General features: G+C 39.9%; 1 protein-coding gene across 5 annotated transcripts in view; it reads left to right on the top strand.

Moving 5' to 3' along the window:
- The window catches only part of LOC122886422 (cadherin-12-like), a 149,213-nt gene that overhangs the window by 40,831 nt on the left and 87,410 nt on the right, over window positions 1-20,972 (top strand). For all 5 annotated transcript variants that reach the window (XM_044218607.1, XM_044218608.1, XM_044218606.1 and 2 more), the window contains one exon: window positions 16,837-16,961. In XM_044218607.1, coding sequence (XP_044074542.1) covers window positions 16,837-16,961 — 125 coding nt within the window. The remainder of the gene's footprint in view (window positions 1-16,836; window positions 16,962-20,972) is intronic.

The raw sequence follows: 20,972 nt of genomic DNA, 5'->3' as shown, positions 1-20,972 counted from the left end.
TTAAAAAAACATATGAGGGCAAAATTCCCATGCCAAGTTCTTGTTAACTTTTACAGAGGAGCAATAGAAAGCATCCTGACTGGAAACAAGCAATCACAAACTGACATGGGATGTGCATGGCTCAGGACTGGAGGGCTCTGCAGCAAGTGATTAAAACCACTTAGAAGATCATTGGTATCCATCTACTGAGCATCAGCGATAAAAGACAGTACCCATCCCAGCCACAGCCTGTACACCCTGCTTCCATCTGGCAAGAGATTCAGAAGTATCCACTGCCGTACCACCAGACTCCAGAGCAGCTTCTTCGCTCAAGCTCTGAGACACCTTAATTCATCCTCAGCACTCCACCATGTAAAATAGATTTATCTCTATGACTTATTCATTATATAAGTATATAATTATATGATTATTCATTATCTACTGTATATCGTTTTTTGTATTTAACGTCTGTTTCTGTGACTAGCATAAAAGGAAACTGGAACTTAAATCTCATTTTACAACCCTGTGTTGTAAAATTATATATAAATCTACCTTGTACCTTGTATAACGTTTGTATGCCACCGACTGACAGAGGCAGCTTAATGTCATAGTAATGACATTATACTTGTGATTGGACTGGAGTGAATGCATACAAAGAAACTGAAGCACAGGCAATTCTGTTTAGCTTTGCAGTCTGCAACACATGTCACACATTGTACACAACACTCAAACACAAGAAAATATATTCTCACATATTACAGTAAATGATATATGGTCTGGATCCGGCCCTTGGTTAATTTTTTGAGAAGCCCTGCTTTACATGGTGTAACCCCAACTTTCATCTAAAGATCTCAGAACGTTTCAGGTGAGCTAGTACCATGAGTTGGGATCACTACCCACACTTAAACCATGACACACAAATGTAGGATCTTTAGGCTGATAAGTGTGCATGATTTTTACACTACTAACTATTTTGCACAAGGATGCATTTGTGGTAGTTGGGGATGGAGAGAGTACTTTTACAAGCAAACTTCTCTAAGCTTTTTAGTACTGTTGGCCCACCTACACACAGGGAGGAGAACACGTGTGAGGCCTGTCAGACTTATTAAGCCAGGCTCAAACGTGCTCAGCCAGAGAGGACTTGTGCCCTGGGGCTCCTGATTAATCTGCTGTTGGTGCTAAAAGCAGGGTCACAGCTTGATTATCACCGGAGGAGGCAGGGCTGCTTGGAAGGAGGGTGGCAGAGGGAATCAGATGACCTTATGCCACATGGAGTTTGAGTCAGAGCTTTTAGTGCTAAAACCTCTGGTTGAATCTGTGGCAGGCAGGTTTAAAGATTATGACAGAGCTGGAGTCCTGCTTGGACCAAAGGAATTACAACGGCATGTCTTATCAGTTACCTCTACCAGGCAAACATGACAAAAAGCAAATACTGCACTGCTTGTCATAAAAACACCATAATTCTCCTTTACACTGAACTGCACCAACCACAGAATGTATACAGGGCACATGTCTGGCTAAGACAGTGAATAATGAAGTTATATAAAGTCTTGCATGTTCAAAGTTGGTCAGGAGGTTGCTGTGGCAAAATTTCTGACCTCACCAAAAGTATGGAGTAATGTTTGTGCCATATTCCTGAGTGTGCAATGGGATATTTTGAGCACAGAAAAATAATGTTTTCAAGCACAATAATTATATTTGTAGAGAAATTATTATCACACAGCGGCAGATGGCTGCCCACCAGCGAGTCTGGTTCTGTTTGAGGTTTCTGCCTCTTAAAAAGGAAATTTTTCCTTGCCACCTTGCTCATGGTGGGAATTGTTGGGTCTCTGTAAATAATATTATAAAGAGTTGGTCTAGATCTGCTCTATAGGAAAAGTGCAATGCGATAACTTCTGTTATGAATTGGCGCTATATCAATAAATTGAAAACATTTATTTGAGCAAACAAAAATCAATTTTTTATGTTAGCTATTATCCACATAAGACATAAGCACTGATGTAAAAATTCTAACTTTCTTTCACTCAGTTTTACTCAGCGTGTTACAGTGTGCCACAATTCCAGCCAATAAGAAAATGGGTAAGAAAGAAGGTAATTTCAAATTGGCTGTTTTGTCTACAATCTGATTGCTAGCAGGATTATCAGTTACTAGGGAAACAGGGAAGCACTGGGAGAAGTAAGGAGGCACACATCAGCCACACATAAGTAATCAATACTGTTTTGGTTACTTACCTAGTTGAAATTCCTTATATTATGAAATTCTGTGTCTAATATATTGGCTTGCAGCCTAGCTAAAGATACTACATTAATAATTACAATGACATGGCTGTGTATCTGGCAATCATCAAGGTAAATTGGCCTACTAGCTTAATTAGCTACTGCATATTTTGCAGAAGTTAGCCAGAAATCTACCAAGGCTGCAAGCTAATAAAGCACAAACTAACTTAGAAACAGAATTTAATAAAAGGTTCATAAAACTAGGTATGTAACCAAAACTGTTACTTAAATGGAGCCATTCTTCTAGTACTACTCTTGTAACCTACTAACCCTAGTAATCCTACTAGCAGTCACATTGGAGCCAATCAGAAATGACCTACTCCCATTTTCTGATTGAGTGTTACATTGTGCCATAATTCCAGCCAAACTGTCAAGTTCAGCAAGCATGTGAGCAAACCTGAGAGCACACAGACCAGAGACATTTAGATAACAAGAGAGAGACTGTGAGTGAGTGTCCAAGGGTGTGTGAACACACAGCAGGGTTAGAACTATTAGATTAAAGAACACCTTTAGGCTACAAAGTAAAGTTCATTAACATTTAAATGTACTGTATATTCTAGCAGAACAACATCATGCCACAATAAATTTCTTTTCTACTGACAGGCACTTTGCAACCTGTGCAAGTGATTATCAATTCTAATTATACAATTGCCTTCCTCTGTATAGTCTTATTACAATTAACCAGAAAAGTGGACAAATCTCAAAATTAAACAAAAATGTCCAATAATAAATAAAAAGGGCTAATAAGTGAGGGCCACTATTAAGCTACATAAATTAAATCATCTGACACTTTAACAGCAGTATAAAGCATAACCAAGACAATCAACACGCAGATGTATGAACAATATAAACTATACAGCAGCTTCAGCACACAAACACACATATTAAAAAGGTCCAGCGTGTAATATTTAGAGGTGTATAATCACCTGAAAATAAGAATTGTTGTGTTTTCATTACCTTAAAATAAGCTGTTTTTATTTACATAGGGAGTGGGTCCCCTTCCACAGAGGTCACCATGTTGACTTGAAATTTCTCTCTTTAAGTCCAGCTCAATGTGCTCTACAGTCTCTCTCTAAGTCCACCCAATTAGATTTTCCACCATTTTGAATTATTTGAAAAACATTTTTGACATCTCCTCCTAAACCGTAGGTCTGATTGCTACCAAATTTTCAGTGGATTATCATTGGATGAATCTTATCAAATCTGTTATAAAGCTTGTTGATATCTCATTTAGTTTTGAAGAAATTAATCAATGAACTTCAAAAGGGGCGTGGCTCTGCACATATATAGACCAAAGTCCACAACTGTCCACAAAACTTCCTGGATATGTCCACCGAAGTACCTGAAACATACCCTAAAAGATTCCTTCAAATCGACCGCTAGGGGGTGCTATAAGGGCAAGAAATGTGCGTGGCATAAGACGAATCAGACTATGAATCAGAAATTGTTTGTTTTCATCATTCTATTTGTGAAAATGCATAAAAGGGAAAGCTCACTGCATTTTTCACATCTAGGCCACATTTGACCAGGTCCAGATCAAAACATTTAAATTGCCGCTTGCAGCTATATTGACTATTAGTGAGTTTGTTGTTGTACTCACCTGTCTAAACAGCTTTGTGCACTGCAAAGTCCTCCACAGTGAGCTAAACCGTGAGAGATGTGTAGTGCAGTGGGAAGTTGGTTTAGAAGTGTGTGCATTGGACAGAGGTGTCAGATTTTGCTCCTCCAGCTGGTGGTGCCCTAAGCGATCATCTACTTTGCCTGTGCCTAAAACTGGTATTGTTAACAAGTTTAGGTGTAGTAGCTCAGACACCTCATTGGTAATGAGGAGAAATAATAAGTCACTGCAGAGGTAACGTTAACATCTTGACTGCTTGATATTAATTTGCTGTTTGATGGCCAAGCTGTGCTGAACAAACAGAGGGAGCTGGGCTCTTAAAAACTGTTTTTCTTGAGCATCTCATGCCTTTTATTATACTTTTATTACATGACTTGTAAACATAAAGACTTGTAAAAAGAGACATTTTAGATATTCACACTTGTCATCTCTCATCACCCACCACCTTCAGGGAATTATGACGTTACATTAGTTTTGTACAAATAGCCTATGAAAATGAGAAGTTGGAGCCCAAAGTATGGACTATGGCAAACTAGACTGAATAATACATGCATACAATATGAAATCAACTTATTTGATGCATGTCAAGTATAAAGGCATACAGAATATACTATTTATGTTTTCCTATAATTTGTATATTTGGTCTCACACCTATGTACATGGAGCTGAAGAGAATGTGTATCAGGCACACAACACTCGTCACACGTGTGAAATACCAAGTCTTTACGGAGTCCTGTTTAATGGGATATGGGACACTAGATAGGTGACACTTTTGACTCAAAGGTCATTGTGACCTCAATATGTTTTTAACCTCATGGTTGAAATGCACTTATTGTAAGTCGTTTTGGATAAGAGCATCAGCTAAATAAATGTAAGGTAAATGTAATATAATGCATTCAGTACATCAATATTTTGAGTAAAAAAAAATTGTGACCAAGTGTGCCTTGGAAATTTCATCTTCAAAAAGGTTTGAAGACCACTGCTGTAGGCACTTGGTTAGGGTTAGGGAAAGCTCATCTGTCACTCTATAACAAGGTCAAACTACTTCCTCCTTTGGTCCCGGAGGAAAGGAGTCATAATTCCTACGGCTGCCAGAGGTCTTTGTCACTTGAATATAAACATGATGTTTAGGTGCACAAAAAAACTGGTGCTGTCGTTCACACAATTAGACTAAATGATTAGTTAACCAACACAGCAGATAGTGCACAGTCAAACAGAGAAAATGCCTATTTGAAAAATAAATATTCTCAGTCTAGTTCTCAGTCTGGTCCAGTCTTTGAAGAAAGTTACCCCAGGAGTCAGAATGCACACTGTCATCAATTACATTCTCATAAATATAGAATATACTGTATTAAAATGTATACAGAGGCTTTATTGCATTTGAAATAGACAATTCACAATAAAACAATTAGGCCTACTTGCTAAATATATGTCCTATTACAATAACCTATGTTGTTTCAATTAATTTGGAAAGGCTATTAATTGTAGTGTTTTTGTCTGTCTCCGAGAGCAGAGTGTCTTGATCCGAGACGGGACAGAGGACAGTGCCATGTCCTGTTCCACGGACAATCGCTCCCTTCTGTTGTTTTTCATGTACGTCATTGACGAGAAGGCCAGTACGTGGTTAGGAATGGTAATAAAATTTAATCTGCATGCTCTAATAGATTAGGGTATTACTTTGATACCCGCAACCAAAAGGTATCAAGGGGAAAATGTGCAAAGTCAATTTTCAGCAAGCGATCCTCTTTGAGCTCAACCAGTTCTTTTTATGTCATGGTCAGTGTCTGGGTTGATGCAGAGGAAAGAGGATGGAATGGTGTGCAAACCTAGTCGTAGTATTCCACGTTGGCAGAGGGGAAGTACTTGGTAAACCTCTCTTCCAGTGTGTCCAGGTGCTTGCCAATGAGATTGGGCAATCATATTTTACCCTTGGTGTGTGCCAATGCTAGGGGGAACATCTCAGTTGACCCACTCATCACAGCCTCTTGCTAGAGGGTCAGTTTTGAACCAAAGCCTTGGAGTTTGTCTGTTGTGCTGAGAATGGTTTCGTTCTTCCCCTGCATTCTGGTGTTTAGGTCATTTAGTTGGTTGAATATGTCAGCGAGATATGCCAGCTTTGCCCACCATGCCTCTTCCCTGATTAAATCCATGTGAGGCAGTTCATGTTCCCTGGTGAACTCACTTCATCCCACAGTTCATACAAATGGGCCAGGACCTTTCCCCGTGAGAACCACCTCACCTCTGTGTGAAGTAGCAAAGCCTGGTGCTCAGCCCCCATTTCCACACACAGAATTGAAAACAGTCGAGATTTCAGGGGACATGATTTGACAATCTTCACAGCCTGATTCTACACTCCAGTGTGTGACATTGGGTGGCATTGTTTTGGCTACGAGAGCTGTGCTGTGCAAGAGGCAGTGTGTTGCTTGGATGGTAGGATTCTGCTCCTTCACTTAAGTCACAAAACCCAGTCTTGAATTCTTTCAAGTAGGCATCTGTCACCTGAAAAATCTCATCCCTGTTGCATGACTGGGTAGCTGCTTACAGATTAGGATGGTCTCGTTGATTGAATCCTCATCCACGTATCGAATGTTTGCTATTAGCTGGAGGTATCCGCTGAAATATGAAGACTCGTCGATCTACGGGGAAAACTTGCCGCTGACTGAATTTGTTCTTAACAACATCCTCTGTTGTCCTCTGCCAACATGTCATCAATTCGTTTGATGGTACTATCTGAGAGGGGGATTTTTTCCATCTCTGTAGCTGCAGCTTCTCCCAACATCACACTGACCAGTTTCTTACACGCCGGTAGAATTAGTGTTTCAGAAATGGTATGGGTTTTTTTCACATTTGCGATAAGCTCAGCTACAAGGTAGCTTGCTTCTTGGGTCTTGTCTGAAACCTGCACACAGTTCATCATCCGCTGGCTCTGTTTTTCATTTTGTCCCATTAACCGTTTGAAGTAGCCCACACAAAATTTGAAATACTACTATAATAATACTAGACTACTATTTAGATGTTAATAAAATAGTATTTGATAATAAAAAAAATTCTACGGCACACCAGGCCTGCTCCTACGACACACCTGTGTGCCATGTCACACTGTTTGAGAACCTCTACGCCAGTGTAGCAGTAATACATTGATAAAGCTACACAAGTCAACCTCACATGCTGGTGACTGGGAGGTGACTGAAAATTTTAGTTGGTGTGATATCTTAAAGAAAATAAGAAGTATACATGCATCTGTCTGAATTGAGTGACTGTCTTCAAGAATGATTTGAATCCAACTCCCCTTGGTACAATTCGTTTGGGCAGATCTGAACACAGCAATTCTGCTCGGGTATGGACCAAAACAAACACACGAGACCCTTTAGAGGAAGTGGTCTCAGTCCGGACCCAAGTGAATTCTGGAGTGGTTTGTTTGGTTAGATCAAGGTCGGATCACGTTCCACACAACTACAAGGCGTACTCTGCAAGTTTGAGCTATATGGCTCCTGCAGCCAGATGTGCATTGCATGCTGGGATGTGGATGAGCGAAATCAACAGTTGCTAGCAGCTAGCTGGAGAATGAATCTAGATCTGACCTGGACTAGCAACCAAGAACGATGTCTTCTTGATATTTGTGCAGATGGGGCTTTCTTTATCTTCCTGTGTTTACGTTCTAGGAATTGCAGAAAAGTTGGCATCTTTCTTGTTTATTTTGCTTAAGTTATAGGCTAATGATTCATGAGCTTCAAGATGTTGTGAGCTGTATGTTTTAGTGTTGCTCCACAATGAACTGAATGGCTTTAAAATGTGTTTTTACAGTGTTTCAAACTACTAGCCTAAATGTGATTAATATTAGAAAAAGTTATTGTTTAAATGTAAATCCTGACATTGAGTAATTTACTATCCTGAGAACATTAGGTCTGAGACCTGAGAGAATCTTTGTAATAACTAACAAAACTAAACTAAAACTAAAACTAAAACTTTTAATTATCATAGACACATTTATGTTTTGTGTTGAGGATATCCTTGAAAGAAAACCTAAACATGGGAATTAACAGTGAAGACAATATTTCTGGGCGGCAGGTCCTCGGTTCTCCAATGGGACTGATGCTCAGTGTCTTATAGCGCTGCAGTCAGGTTAATATTGGAGTGAATGGATGGCCAGCAGTTCCTCTGAGCATCTAATATTGCAGCGGATAGTTTTATATTGGAGTTAATTGAAAGCCTGGTGCTTCTCATACAGACTATAAAGGGTACCTTGTGCATCTTTATGGAGACGCAAACAAAACATCTATTTGACGACCTGGGAATGAGAACGTGTTGAACACACCCACTAATAATATATTCACCTCAATCTCACCTCGTTCCCAAATGAACCAGGTGCAACTTGTCACTAAAACACCAAAGGCTTGCCGTTACGCTCCCTGCACACTGGGTGCTGGTCATTTGACTTTGCACCAGGTGCCAAGGCGCATGAAAACAGGGACTTAAATGTTTTGGCCTGTCCACTGAAAATGTTTTTGTCATCGAGGGAGCTTTAATGGCGACACTGATCACTGCTACTGAACCACAAGAAACAGCGAAATAATATTTAAGATAATGTACCAGAACAATGTCCACTGTTTGACAAATGGCGGATTTTGGGGTCCTGAACATTATCCTATCACATAACACCGGAAAACACTAGTGTCAATCATTTATGAGGGAGAAACTAAAAATCTGTCAAAAGAGCTGTTAATGATCCATAGTTTACATTACATTACATTTCTTGTGGTTCTTCCTTTAAATGTGCTTTAAAAAGGATCCGGGAAAGAAAATGAGGAACAACATTAAATTTGGATGAGACAACACATACTTTAAACTTTGCAGAGAGCAGTTACATCAATACTCCCAATTCCATTAGTAAAAATTAAACATATTTAAATAATCTTAATGGGAACAATCAGATCAAATGGCTAACAATTATAATCACTAAACACTGTATGATTTTAGTCAATCAACACCAGCTCAAGCAGGCTGAAAACAGACAGTGGTGAAATCCAAATCATATTGATAACAACCTAACAACTGTAATGTGTGTGTGCTCGCCTTAAGTTTCATTACTAATCTCACCATTTGTTAAAAACAGTAATTTAGGCATCCATGTTAAATTGAATATAATATTCACAATAAGTTACACATTAACCTGTCTGTTGCTTGCTCCTTCATTACGTTATCTCAAGTGAAGTTAGCAATCACTAAAATAGCTAACCTGAGGGTGTGCTGCTGTGACCGAAGCATAATTTATCTGCCTCATACTTTAACTGTTAGGTAACTTAGTTCTGAATAACCAGATAGACTTAGCTAAAAGCAGTGTTAGCTAGTGAGCGTTAGCTAGCGCAAGTTAGCGATATCTTTTGCTAGAGCGAGTTAGGTAACTTGCGCTAGCCAATGATATTGCTAAGTTTAACATCAAGGTTAACCTACCGTCTTGCTTCTCTTATGAACTCGTGGGCCTTGTTGCCTCTCCAGCATGTCCGATCCAAATAGTGCTCATGAATCATACAGGATTTCCCTCATCAGGGGTGAGGGAGGGGTGGGTCTCTGAATCATTCATTTGAATCATTTCCCTTTTATCCTCATGTATTTCTTTAGTTTAGGTAAATTTTAGACTGACAGACAGGCCTTGATACTTATATAGATAGAGAGATAGATATATACAGGTGCATCTCAAAAAATTTGAATATCGTGGAAATGTTCATTAGTTTCTTTAATTCAAAATATATATATATATAGATATATATATATATATATATATATATATATATATATATATATATAATATATTCTAGATGTATTACACAAAGTGAAACATTTCAAGACTGGATCGGTGCTCAGTGGTTCAAAGTCCTCTTTTCAGATGAAAGTAAATTGCATTGCAGAAAATTTGCATTTAATTTGGAAATCAAGATCCCAGAGTCTGGAGGAAGAGTGGAGCGGCACAGAATCCAAGTTGCTTGAAGTCCTGTGTGAAGTTTCCACAGTCAGTGATGATTTGGGGTGCCATGTCATCTGCTGGTGTTGGTCCACTGTGTTTTCAAGAGTCAATGTAGCCATCTACCAGAACATTTTAGAGCACTTCATGCATCCATCTGCCGACAAGCTTTATGGAGATGCTGATTTCCTTTTCCAGCAGGACTTGGCACCTCTCCACATTGCCAAAACTACTAGTGTCTGGTTTGCTGACCATAGTATTACTGTGCTTGATTGGCCAGCCAACTTTCCTGACCTGAACCACATAGAGAATCTATGGGGTATTGTCAAGAGGAAAATGAGAGACACCAGACCCAACAATACATACGAGCTGAAGGTCGCTATCAAAATAATCTGGGCTTCCATAACACCTCAGCAGTGCCACAGTCTGATTGCCTTCATGCCAAGCCGCATTGATGCAGTAATTCGTGCAAAACGAGCCCCGGCCAAGTATTGAATGCATAAACTAACATACTTTTCAGAAGGTCGACAATTCTATATTATAAATTATTATTTTTAGATACTGGATTTTTGATTTCCATTAGCTGTAAGCTGTAATTATCAAGATTAAAACAAAAAAGGCTTAAAATATTTCACTTTATGTGTAATGAATCTAGAATATATAAAAGTTCCACTTTTGAATTAAATTACGGAAACTAATGAACTTTTCCAACGATATTACATTTTTTTTAGATGCACCTGTAGATAAACAGACAAATAGATGGATGGATGGATAGATAGATTCTTCAGTATCTCATAACTAGAGAACCGTTTAGGACTTAAAAGCAAAATAGGATAGTAGGATTTGCCGGTTGCTGTTTGTAAACACATGATTCAAAGTTGGCCCCTCCTCCCCAGCTCAGAGAGAGAGAGAAAGCAAGAGAATGAATGAAGAGAGGGAGCGGCGTTACAGAGAACAAAGCAGTGAATCAGAGAAATAAAACGTTATTTTCTTTTTCATGACACTTATGTTCTAAAGCACAGATAAAATCGCCTACACCTTCACACAACTCTGCAGGAAGAAGTCAGCTTCATCCTGTCTGCTGCTCTCTGACTGAGAGTGGGGCTGAGCTACACACACGCAGAGCAAACAGAAACATAGACCTGCAGCTCTTTATACATCCATAGTCTGCATAGCCCATATCTGCACACTTTATTTTGGAGATACTATGACACAGACATACTGCTGTCATTGGCTGGTGGCTTCACACTACTGCCCAAAGGTTGATACCAAGAAAACTAATTAGAATACAGGCAGAGGGCAGGGTCTCTGCAGATACAGACACCACCACATACTTCTAGTGGGTCAGTGTTGATTGAGGGATTATTTTTGTCTATACATTGTTTTTAAAGGAAAATCCTACTTATTCTGCCTTTAAGGGAGCAAAAAAGATTACATTGTTATGTTGAATTACAATTTGTTCACATTACATTACATTTTAATCATTCCCTTAAACTCATTACATTTGTATCTCAAATTAGTCTACTAAATTCCCTTGAATTATTAAATCCTTCAAATTATGAAATTGTGCCCTCCAGTTACTCAAATAACTCAACTGCATTACGTCTATAAGTCAACATGGATCATCTGAATAGAATTTGGCATGTCATTATCTCCAGCCACATCATGCCAAAGCTATTGCCTTTGGTCTACTTATCAGTATATTTTTGCCAGAGTACAACTCAACAGCTCTTACAAACCTCCTTTAGAAATTTTGGCATGTATGTGATTCGCAGAACAGTGCTTTATTTCAGCTGTGAACTCAAGTATCCACATTTACCACATTGTTGAGACGTCTAGTCTCAATAGGAGAGACTGTGTAAGTTGTTCCTTTGATATCATGTAACATTGTTGGAATGTTTTATATAAGAAAATTCTATAATGTGTTAATTAAATTCAGCGGGCTTTATTGGCGAGGAAAACAGACATTGCCAAAGCAAATGTGAAAAAAAAACATATACATAAACAGTGTGATAATAATGTGTTACCTCAACAACGTCCCCAAAACATCCTCAGAATGTTACAGGTAAAACGTTCTACCTTTGTTAACATTACACATTACAGGAACATTTTATAAACATCATTCTGTCATCTCAAGCCTCAATAGCATCCTCAAAACATTTTCAGAATGTTGCTTTGAGAATGTTCTTCCTTTGTTGTTATTACATGGCTTTTTTGAACACTCGATTATGATTGGTCACTTACGGCATTCTACGGTCTGTTATTTTTGCACAGAGAGCTATGGCAAATAAGTTAAACCTGGCTCAGCGTTTGCCACAACACACAGAGTCATTTGGTAAGGGGCTGCAGCCGGTCACATACATGCAAGCGCGCATTCCTGGTGGATTACTTTTTAACACAAACAATGTATTTCTACTGTTTACCTCGTGATCGTTGTGACTACGAGTACGATTAATGTTACTGTGAGAATTTGCCAGAGTTGTAAAATCCTGTCTCAGAGTATTATAACTCTGGCTTTTAGTTTTGGCATCTGAGAAGCCTTCCACTTCATGGATCTGTTACTCAAACTGGACTCCGTGGATTGTATTTTACCGAAAACCTCAAGATATACGCCACCACCAACGCAGCCCCTTGCATTGTTTTAACATAGGCTGATTTTGGTTTGAAAGCCCACTAATACCAGAGAGGCAACAAGAACATTTTCAATATTCTCTAAAGCTCTTTAACAGGCTGGTGACCATGCAAACTTCCCCCTTCCTACCATTAAGAGCTTTGTCAGTGAAGGATTTTAAATTCTATTCTGGATTTACAGGGAGCCAGTGTAGAGAAGCTAATATTGGAGAAATATGATCTCTTTTCCTAGTTCTTGTCAGTACGCGTGGCACAGAATTCTGGATCAACTGGGGAGTCTTAAGGGACTTGAACAGAAGGGGAGATTGTGACCATATTTCAAAGTTGGTTGGACACTGTAGCCATTCGACTACAGTGTCCGACCAACCACCAAAAGGGGGCACTTTTGACTCAAAGGTCATTGTGACCTCAAAATAGGTTTTTAGCCATAATTTAAGAATGAATTGAGCGAATCCAGATTTCACATACATGGTGACTGGAACAACATAATGAGTAAACAATAACTAGCACAGCACAGGCTTTCTTCCATCTCGTCCATTCTGCCTTTCACTTCCTGCCTCATTCTGAATTTTGCGCATCATTGGAATAACATGATTGCAAACAATGTATTGGAGCATGCCTAGCTAATCGTGATCCTGTGAGTGAGTTTCACCTACAGATTATAGAGAGGCTTCACATCAAAAAATGCCAGGAGAAAACAAAAGCACCACATTTTGTGTAGCTATACTCTATAAGAATCCAGCTTTACATAGTATATGTGTACCTGTTTAACGAATACATCTATGATAATCCTTGATTAATCAGTTCAACAATGTAAATTCAATGGAATCATACATAAGTATCATCAATATAGTGATAACTTCCATTTAGCCAAAAAATACACTTATAGTCTGGACAGACATGGATGTAAACTGCAGCTTGACTGGTAGGCAGAGACATACAACCACGGGATGGTAATTCTTGTTTTCATTTCTTCATAGGAATGACTCAAAAGGCCTGTAACTAATGTAAAAAATTACCGGCGGGACAGCACTCACATTGATTAAATAATGGCCAGTTTGTATGCTGAGGAAGGGTGTCTGGTGAAATGTTGCTTTAATAAATCATGTAACTGTAATCATGCATTAGTAAATCATGCTGCCCTGCTGATGATTTTTACTAATTTTTTGAGAATTCAGCACCCTGCCTTACTTAGTGGAGAAGAGCACATTGGTTTATTATAATTTTGATTATATAATGTTCTTAACACCTCCCATTTCAGAGCCAAGGTCTTGAAGACAGAGCACGATGTTTGCTCGAATTTGGTGAATTTTGGTGAGAAAAAAAGAGAGAAACTTCTTGCAGTCAGCAGCAGATGAAGCAGAGGGACTAGTGGTGGGAGGTTCGACAAGCCGATTAATGGTTGCAAAAAAAATTTGTAGTTGTGCTGTTTGGTGGTTATTAACTCTATACATAATATTGGCCTCTTGTCTCTTATTTTTTGATTGTAGATGACCAGTTGATCCTTCATTTGTAGGTAGAGGACATGGAGCTTTCTTGTCTTCTATTTGCGTTCCGTTCTCCTGCATGCTTTTTTAAGGTTTCGAATGTCCTCACTGATCCATGGAAAAGAATTTACAGCATTTTCTGTTTTGGTTTTAAGTGGGGCAACAGTGCCCAGTGTAGTCACACAAATTTGACTGAAATTTCCTAGCAGCTTGTTTATATCTGAATTTAAAATCAAGCTGTGTTTTTCCTTGTTAAAAAGGAAACAGAATTCATCATCTGTATGCCCAGTTAGTACCCGAAACTGAGTGTTGCGTTTACATGCCTTTGCAGCATGTACCAGAGTATCAAATAAAATACACTGGTGGTCAGAAATAGAGATGTCCAACATGTCTTGTTGGTCAGTGACCTTACATTAAACAAGGCAAGCTTAAAATTAAGGGATCGCATTGGATGGGTTTTATTTTGGATTCTTTTGGTGGTTAACTGTCTTTGTATTTCTTTGAAAGCACTTTGACTTGGTCACAGTGGGAATCCGGGGAGGACAGAAGAGGGGGCTAGCGCAGGATACAGTGACCTGAGATGAGATAGGGGAGGCGAGAGGGGATTCGGATGGGGGGTGTGCTGTGTAAACAGTCAGGCACGAGGAGAGGACTAGACTACATGCTGAATATTAGCCGACAGCATTTGGCTACCCCGCTTGTTAGGATGAATCCCGTCTCTTTTGAAAAGAGAGGCACGATCCCAGAACAAGTTGAAATTGTTGATAAAATCCATGTTGTCAGCTCTGCATGTGGGCTGGAGCCAAGTGTGCATGCAAAGGATATGGTTGAAACAATCTCCTCTGTGGCTGAGAGGGGGAATAGGGCCAGAAATAAAAACAGACTTTCCACAGTCCTTTAAAACTCTCAGACTCAGGCGGAATGTGTCATTTGTCTCTACATGCAGCACTATTCTCTGGAGGAAGAGAGTAAGAGTAGAAGGTCCAGGAGTTTATCTATTATGTTGGGGACTGTGGCACCCAAAGAAAACTAAAAAAGAAGGAAGGGTCATTACATCATCATAAGAGGAGGAGATGATGTGTGTGAGTTTGCTGGACAAGGCCGCGGACGATCAGCTACCTCATTCTGCACTAAGGACGGCAGTCCTGACTGGATGGTCTGCACAGGCTGACAAGGGCGAGGGGGCTCAGCCCAAAGAAGACCATCTGAGCGACTCACGATGGCCTCCTGTAGCATCCTACAGTGGTTCTTCGTGGTGGAATGACGAGCCACCCAATGAGTTCTGGCCACAGGTGGAGTTGAGGCAGCAGGGATGGGAGGAGCCGTGGTGGAGTGCTGAGCTACCCGACCAGCGCTGGCCACAGGTGGAGGGGACGTAGTGGAAAAGGCAAGAGCCAGCACAACTGGGAGGGCTTTGTAGTGGAGCTGTGAACCAGGGCCATGAGCCTAGTTCCCGTTTCCCGTTCCCATTTGACGGCATCAGTGTTGTAATGTCCCAGTCTGCAGCATCTGCGCTGGTGGTGGTGACCGGTGCCCCCACATCCAGCTCTCATTCGAGGGAAAGGCCACTTACATCAGCAGCTGGATCCTCCGAGCGTATCGGCACAGTGCCAGCATGCATTGAGGCCAACCAGGCAAGGGTGGCCACAGAGGCTGAGACCATCAGAGACACCAGGGAGAAGGGCAATCGGGCGGGCGGGACAGCAAGACTGGAGGCCTGCATGTTTTGCCTGGGCAGTAGCTATGAAGACAAAGCTCTCGATTTGCTGATTTTTTTTCCAAAGCTCTGACTTTAGGCGGTGGATATCCTCCCTTAACTGTGAGTACTGAAGTTTGCAGTTTAAAGGGGCAATTCACTGAATTTAAATGTTAAAAGTATTTTTGCTAGTCATGAGGAGTACTACTCAACCTGTGAAAACAGTTGTGTAATGTCTTCTGTGGCTCTAGAGGAGCTTTGAAAAAATAACCTTGATGATGTCATAGTGATGTCATCAGGGTTATCTCAGTTTAGACTTGGAGACTACACATTTTTAACAGAAACCTGGGGGTATGGAGTTTTAAAGCATGTGGGCATTTACCAGGCAAGAAGGCGTTAATGTAACACTATAATTTTGCATTATGGGGAGTGTGGGATTTAGTTTTCTTTTGTAATTTGATCCATACTAGGGACTAAAAGTTTTGTTTTGGATATCTTAGCCTCTGCTGTTTGAAGTTTGATCATTCTTTTAACAATCTCTCTCTGCCAAGTCAACAATTTAATGGACGTGCACAGACGTGCAATGGAGTGTAATGTAATGGAGCCACTAAAGCCATTCACAGCTATTTCATATCTTGTGCTGTGGCTGTGTAGTAACAGTCTGGATAAAGTTTCAAAAATGTGAAACTTGAGTTCAAATTAGTTAAAAGTATTTTTCTACAGCATTCAACATTCAACTAAATAAAGAACAATCAAAGAAAAAAAACATTCTTAGGTACAATTATGAAGAGTTTAACTAGCTGATCTGCTACATCAGGACTGTGTGGGTGTGCTTAAATCAGATGTGATTGACAGTGCGGGCAACATAAGCAATCTTTGTTTATTCATTAGTGTATAGCTTAATTTTAGTTATTTATTAATTTAATAATTTAATGTAATAATTATTAATTATTTTGTGTGCATATTTTATCTTTTTTAAGTGACAAAAGCTTTTAGTGAACAACATATGATCTGTTTTGCACATTGTTTTACACACTATTGCTAATAACATTGACCTCAACAATAAATCAAGTTTTATCGTGACTGATTGCTGCTGCAGTTGGAGCCATATATATACACACCGACACTTTCAAGAGCTATATAATTTAATGTTCTGTGCCTCTTGATGTGTATTTTCTTTCTCCTACAGCTCCACACAGACATGGACCAAGGAGACAATGCAGTCAAGTACACTCTGTCAGGAGAAGGAGCTGGGTCCATCTTCACCATTGATCAAATTACAGGAGATATACATGCCCTGGTGGGGCTTGACAGGTAAGCACTCATCAATAATGATAATAATACAGTATATACTGTCTAAAGTGCAATGTTCAGCTTCTAACAGAGAAATAACTGGCATATATTAAACACAGATTGATCTACATTACAGAAACATGCCTGATTGCAAATTGTATCTTGAAGTTCACTGAAGCTGCTGATAAAGGAATTGGTATCAAAAATGTATCCCTGTTTATTATATGGTAATCATCACAAGACTAAAAACAGCACATGATGCTCTTAGTCTTGGAATGGGTTATTAGCAATTTTGTAGGTCACTGTGAATTATTCTGATTACAATAGGTGGGTTTCCATCCATCTTTTTTTATGTGCCTGTGTTAAATTTGCACATAAAAAACCCTGACTGGAAACACCAAAAATTTCTAAAAATCTCAAAATATCACAAAAACATTTTTACACTTGACTGAAGTGGAAAAGTTGGTGCATCGATAAAAGCAAAATGCAACAAAGTGCAATGGAAACAGACTTAAATGAAATGAATAAATCATGACATGCATGAAGCTTAAATGTCCACTGAAGCTTCTGCTCCACTGAAAAGACGAAAATAGCAGCAGATGAAAACATAATACCTGTGTGGAGCAATAAGAAGACTGTAATCTTCCTCAAATAAATACACAAAAATTAGCAGCTCAACTTTTGCTTCAATGCAATGCAAAGTCATCCACCAAGGTGCTGCATTGGTCAATCAAATATGAGTATGCGTTCCTGGTAGATTACTTTGTAATATAAAGGCACAATTGTACAGTTTACTTCACGATTGGCCTCGCCTTCCAGCATCATACTTAAACACCTCATGACATGAGGTAACACGTCCACAGCCCCTTGCATTTTTTTTAAAGTTCTATTTTTGATCCGAACATTATGAGAGTTTATTGAAGGTACTTAAATCAAATCTAAAATGAACGTAGTGATTCGAGTCCAGGAGACCATATTTAAAGCATCATCAAATCATCAATGCAATTGTTTTGCATTAAATATGCAAAATAATACATAGTAGCTGCCCATCTTTGCTCACTTTTTCTGTCTTTTAAACAAAGGTAATACAAGCTGCAATTAAATAATGAGCATGTATGTTGTACAGTTAACCTTTTTTATTTTGCAAATTGAAATCATTTAGCCAGCTGGCACAATAAAGCTAACATCAGCGAGTTATGCATGTTAATGGAGTGTTACTTGATGTTATTCCTGTGGACAGCTGCTGTATAATTTACAGATTAACAAGATTATAAACTAAAACAATAAGCTAATGGGAAACAGGTGAAGGCAGATGACAAGTTGCCACGTGAGGAATAGAGGTGGGAAACTCACGACACGTTTGGCAATGTTGTTACGGCCGTGACAGTGAGTCTGTAATTCCTAGTGCTTCCAGTTGTTTTTCCCTATTCCGTGTCTCTAGTTTTTTCTGTTCGTCTGTGTGTGTGTGTGTCTGTTGGCATGGGCGTGGCTGCTCCTCTCGTATCTTTCTACCGGCTCTCGGCTCCACTGCTCTCACTCACCTGGTGTTCATCTTCCAATCACCCCACCCAGTCTACATACCTGCCTCCTATCAGCTCATCTCCTGCAGTATATCTACTTTGGCTCTTCATTCACTCATTGCTAGAATGTTGTTTCAACCTCCATGGATCACTGCTTGCTTGCCTCCCTCCTTCCCTCCCTCCCATTTGCTTCTGCCTGCCTGCCAGCCACGCATCCCTCTGCCATGCCACCTCCACCACCATTACCTCCACTTCCTCCCTGCCTGCTCTGAATTCCAAACCCTGGCTTTCCTCCCCTATCATTTCCCTATTTATTAATAAACCTTTTTTACCTTCATATCCCTTGTCTGAGTACAGTGTTTGAGTCCAGCCTTATAGTAAATCGTAATAGAACAATCTGGCCACTATGGACTAAGCAGAATCAAACTCCTCCTCCTCCACCACTGACGATCTCCACCATCGCCAGCCAATGCATCCTCGTGAGGCAGCACAACCAAGTCCTCCGTGAGGTTATGGGAACTCTCAGAACCCTTTCCACCAGTGTTCATCGGATCGGAACCCTGGTCAAGCTCCTCTCCACTCCGCCTTCCCTCTCTCCTCCTCAGCCTGCCATCCAGCCCAGTCTCTTTGCCCCAGTATCTCCACCTGCCTCACACATCCCTTCCCCAGAGCACTATTCAGGTGATTTAGGCACGTGTAGAGCCTTTTTGGTGCAGTGTGGCTTAGTGTTTGACCAACAGCCACTCACTTACAGCACTGGGTAAGTGAGGGTCCAGAAAAGCATATGTTATGGGATTATTAAAGGGCAGTGCTTTAGACTGGGCTAAAGTGGTTAGGGGAGGTCAGGCTAGCTCTAGTTGGTCATATTGTGATTTTGTTTCTGAAATGAAGAAAGTGTTTGATCACCAAGGGAGAGAGGCTGCTGAGCGCCTGCTGTCACTACAGCAGGGTATGCGTAGTGTTGCTGAGTATTCTGTTGAGTTCAGGACTAGGAGCTGCTGACTCAGGGTGGAAAAACAAGGCTCTACTGGGGATTTTTCTAAGTGGGCTTAGTGAACAAGTGAAGGATGAGTTAGCAATTTGTGACGATCCAGCCAGCCTAGATGCGTTAATTTCCATAGCAATTAAGCTAGATAACCGGTCTCCCTGGCCAAAAATTACCTTTTTATTATTGTTACAAAACCTTTTTCTGACCTGAAACCTCTGTGAGTTAGGTTTATGGATAGATCCCAGTCACATTATGGTAAAAAAAAACACTGCATAGTTAAATTTGGTTAAATTAAAAGAACAACTGTTGGGGCATGAACCATAGTTTCCTGCGTTAAAGTCACAAGCCCCATTAAATCAGCCATCCACTCCTTCCTTTTCTCTAAGACATTTTTGTGATAACAACATCAAGCTACTTCTGCCTTTGCTTTGCTTACAGACAAATGTAATTATTCATAAATATAGGTCATTTTAAGTGTTTGAACACCATTGAAGAATGACAGATGCTGTTATTTTTCTGTTTATGCAGTCAATATTCAATACTCACTATACAGGGAATTACATATGTAGTGGAGTATATGCAGTATGTAACTATAATATGTTGCTGTAACATATGTATCATTGAGTATATTGTATAGTATATTGGGATTTACTATGGTTATCAGAATTATCAAAGATAATCACAGTCCTCGTGGGCTCCTCTCTTCTTAAAGAAGAGAAATGATAGTCAATTGATTGAGTCTCATAAAATACACTAAACTATCAATTTAGAACTCAGATTAATAATTAAATTAATACATATAACCAGGATTACCACCAATAGCTAGTAGGTTGAAGGATTTGGAGTTCAACATAGAAGAAATTGGCAAATTACTCACTCTTGTGAAACATTAAAGAAGCCAGCATAGTTATGCACAAGCATAATTAGATAGTAAAGCAACAACACGCATGAAGACTCACTCCAAATACACTAGACTACAGAACAAAGGGGCGGGCGTGTGTGTGTGTGTGTGTGTGTGTGTGTGTGTGTGTGTGTGTGTATGCGCGAAAGGGAATGTATGTGTGTTTCTTTGTTTCTGACCACGTAAGGTTCATGCTTGTGCACACAAGGCATATGGAGGCAGAACAAAGTTACTCTCCACTGTGTGTGGTTGTGTTTAAGTCAAATTAGAGGTATACAGTATGTGTGCGGCAGTGGTAGCAGACAACCGTCTGCTGTGTGCTGGAAGTGAAGCCAGGAGGGAAGAGTTCAGTTGGGTATCTGCTGGTGAGCATGCCACACGGAGAGGGAGACAGCCATGGCTGTCCACCTCAAAGAAGGATTCCAGGAGACGGAGACAGAACAAATGATCACTGACCTTTTTATTGACCTGGTGACAGGTCACAGGTTAGACTGACTAATGCTACGTTAAATGGCTCTCAGGATTGTGGGACAAAAGAGAATGCAGTCTGAACAAAAGTTCAGTTAACAATCACCCAAATGAATAAATTAATCTGTGGAGTCCCAAGAATATTGTGTGTCAGA

Source organism: Siniperca chuatsi, linkage group LG13 (genome assembly GCF_020085105.1).
Source record: "Siniperca chuatsi isolate FFG_IHB_CAS linkage group LG13, ASM2008510v1, whole genome shotgun sequence".
NCBI lineage: Eukaryota > Metazoa > Chordata > Actinopteri > Centrarchiformes > Sinipercidae > Siniperca > Siniperca chuatsi.
This window is presented reverse-complemented; position numbering and strand designations above follow the sequence as displayed.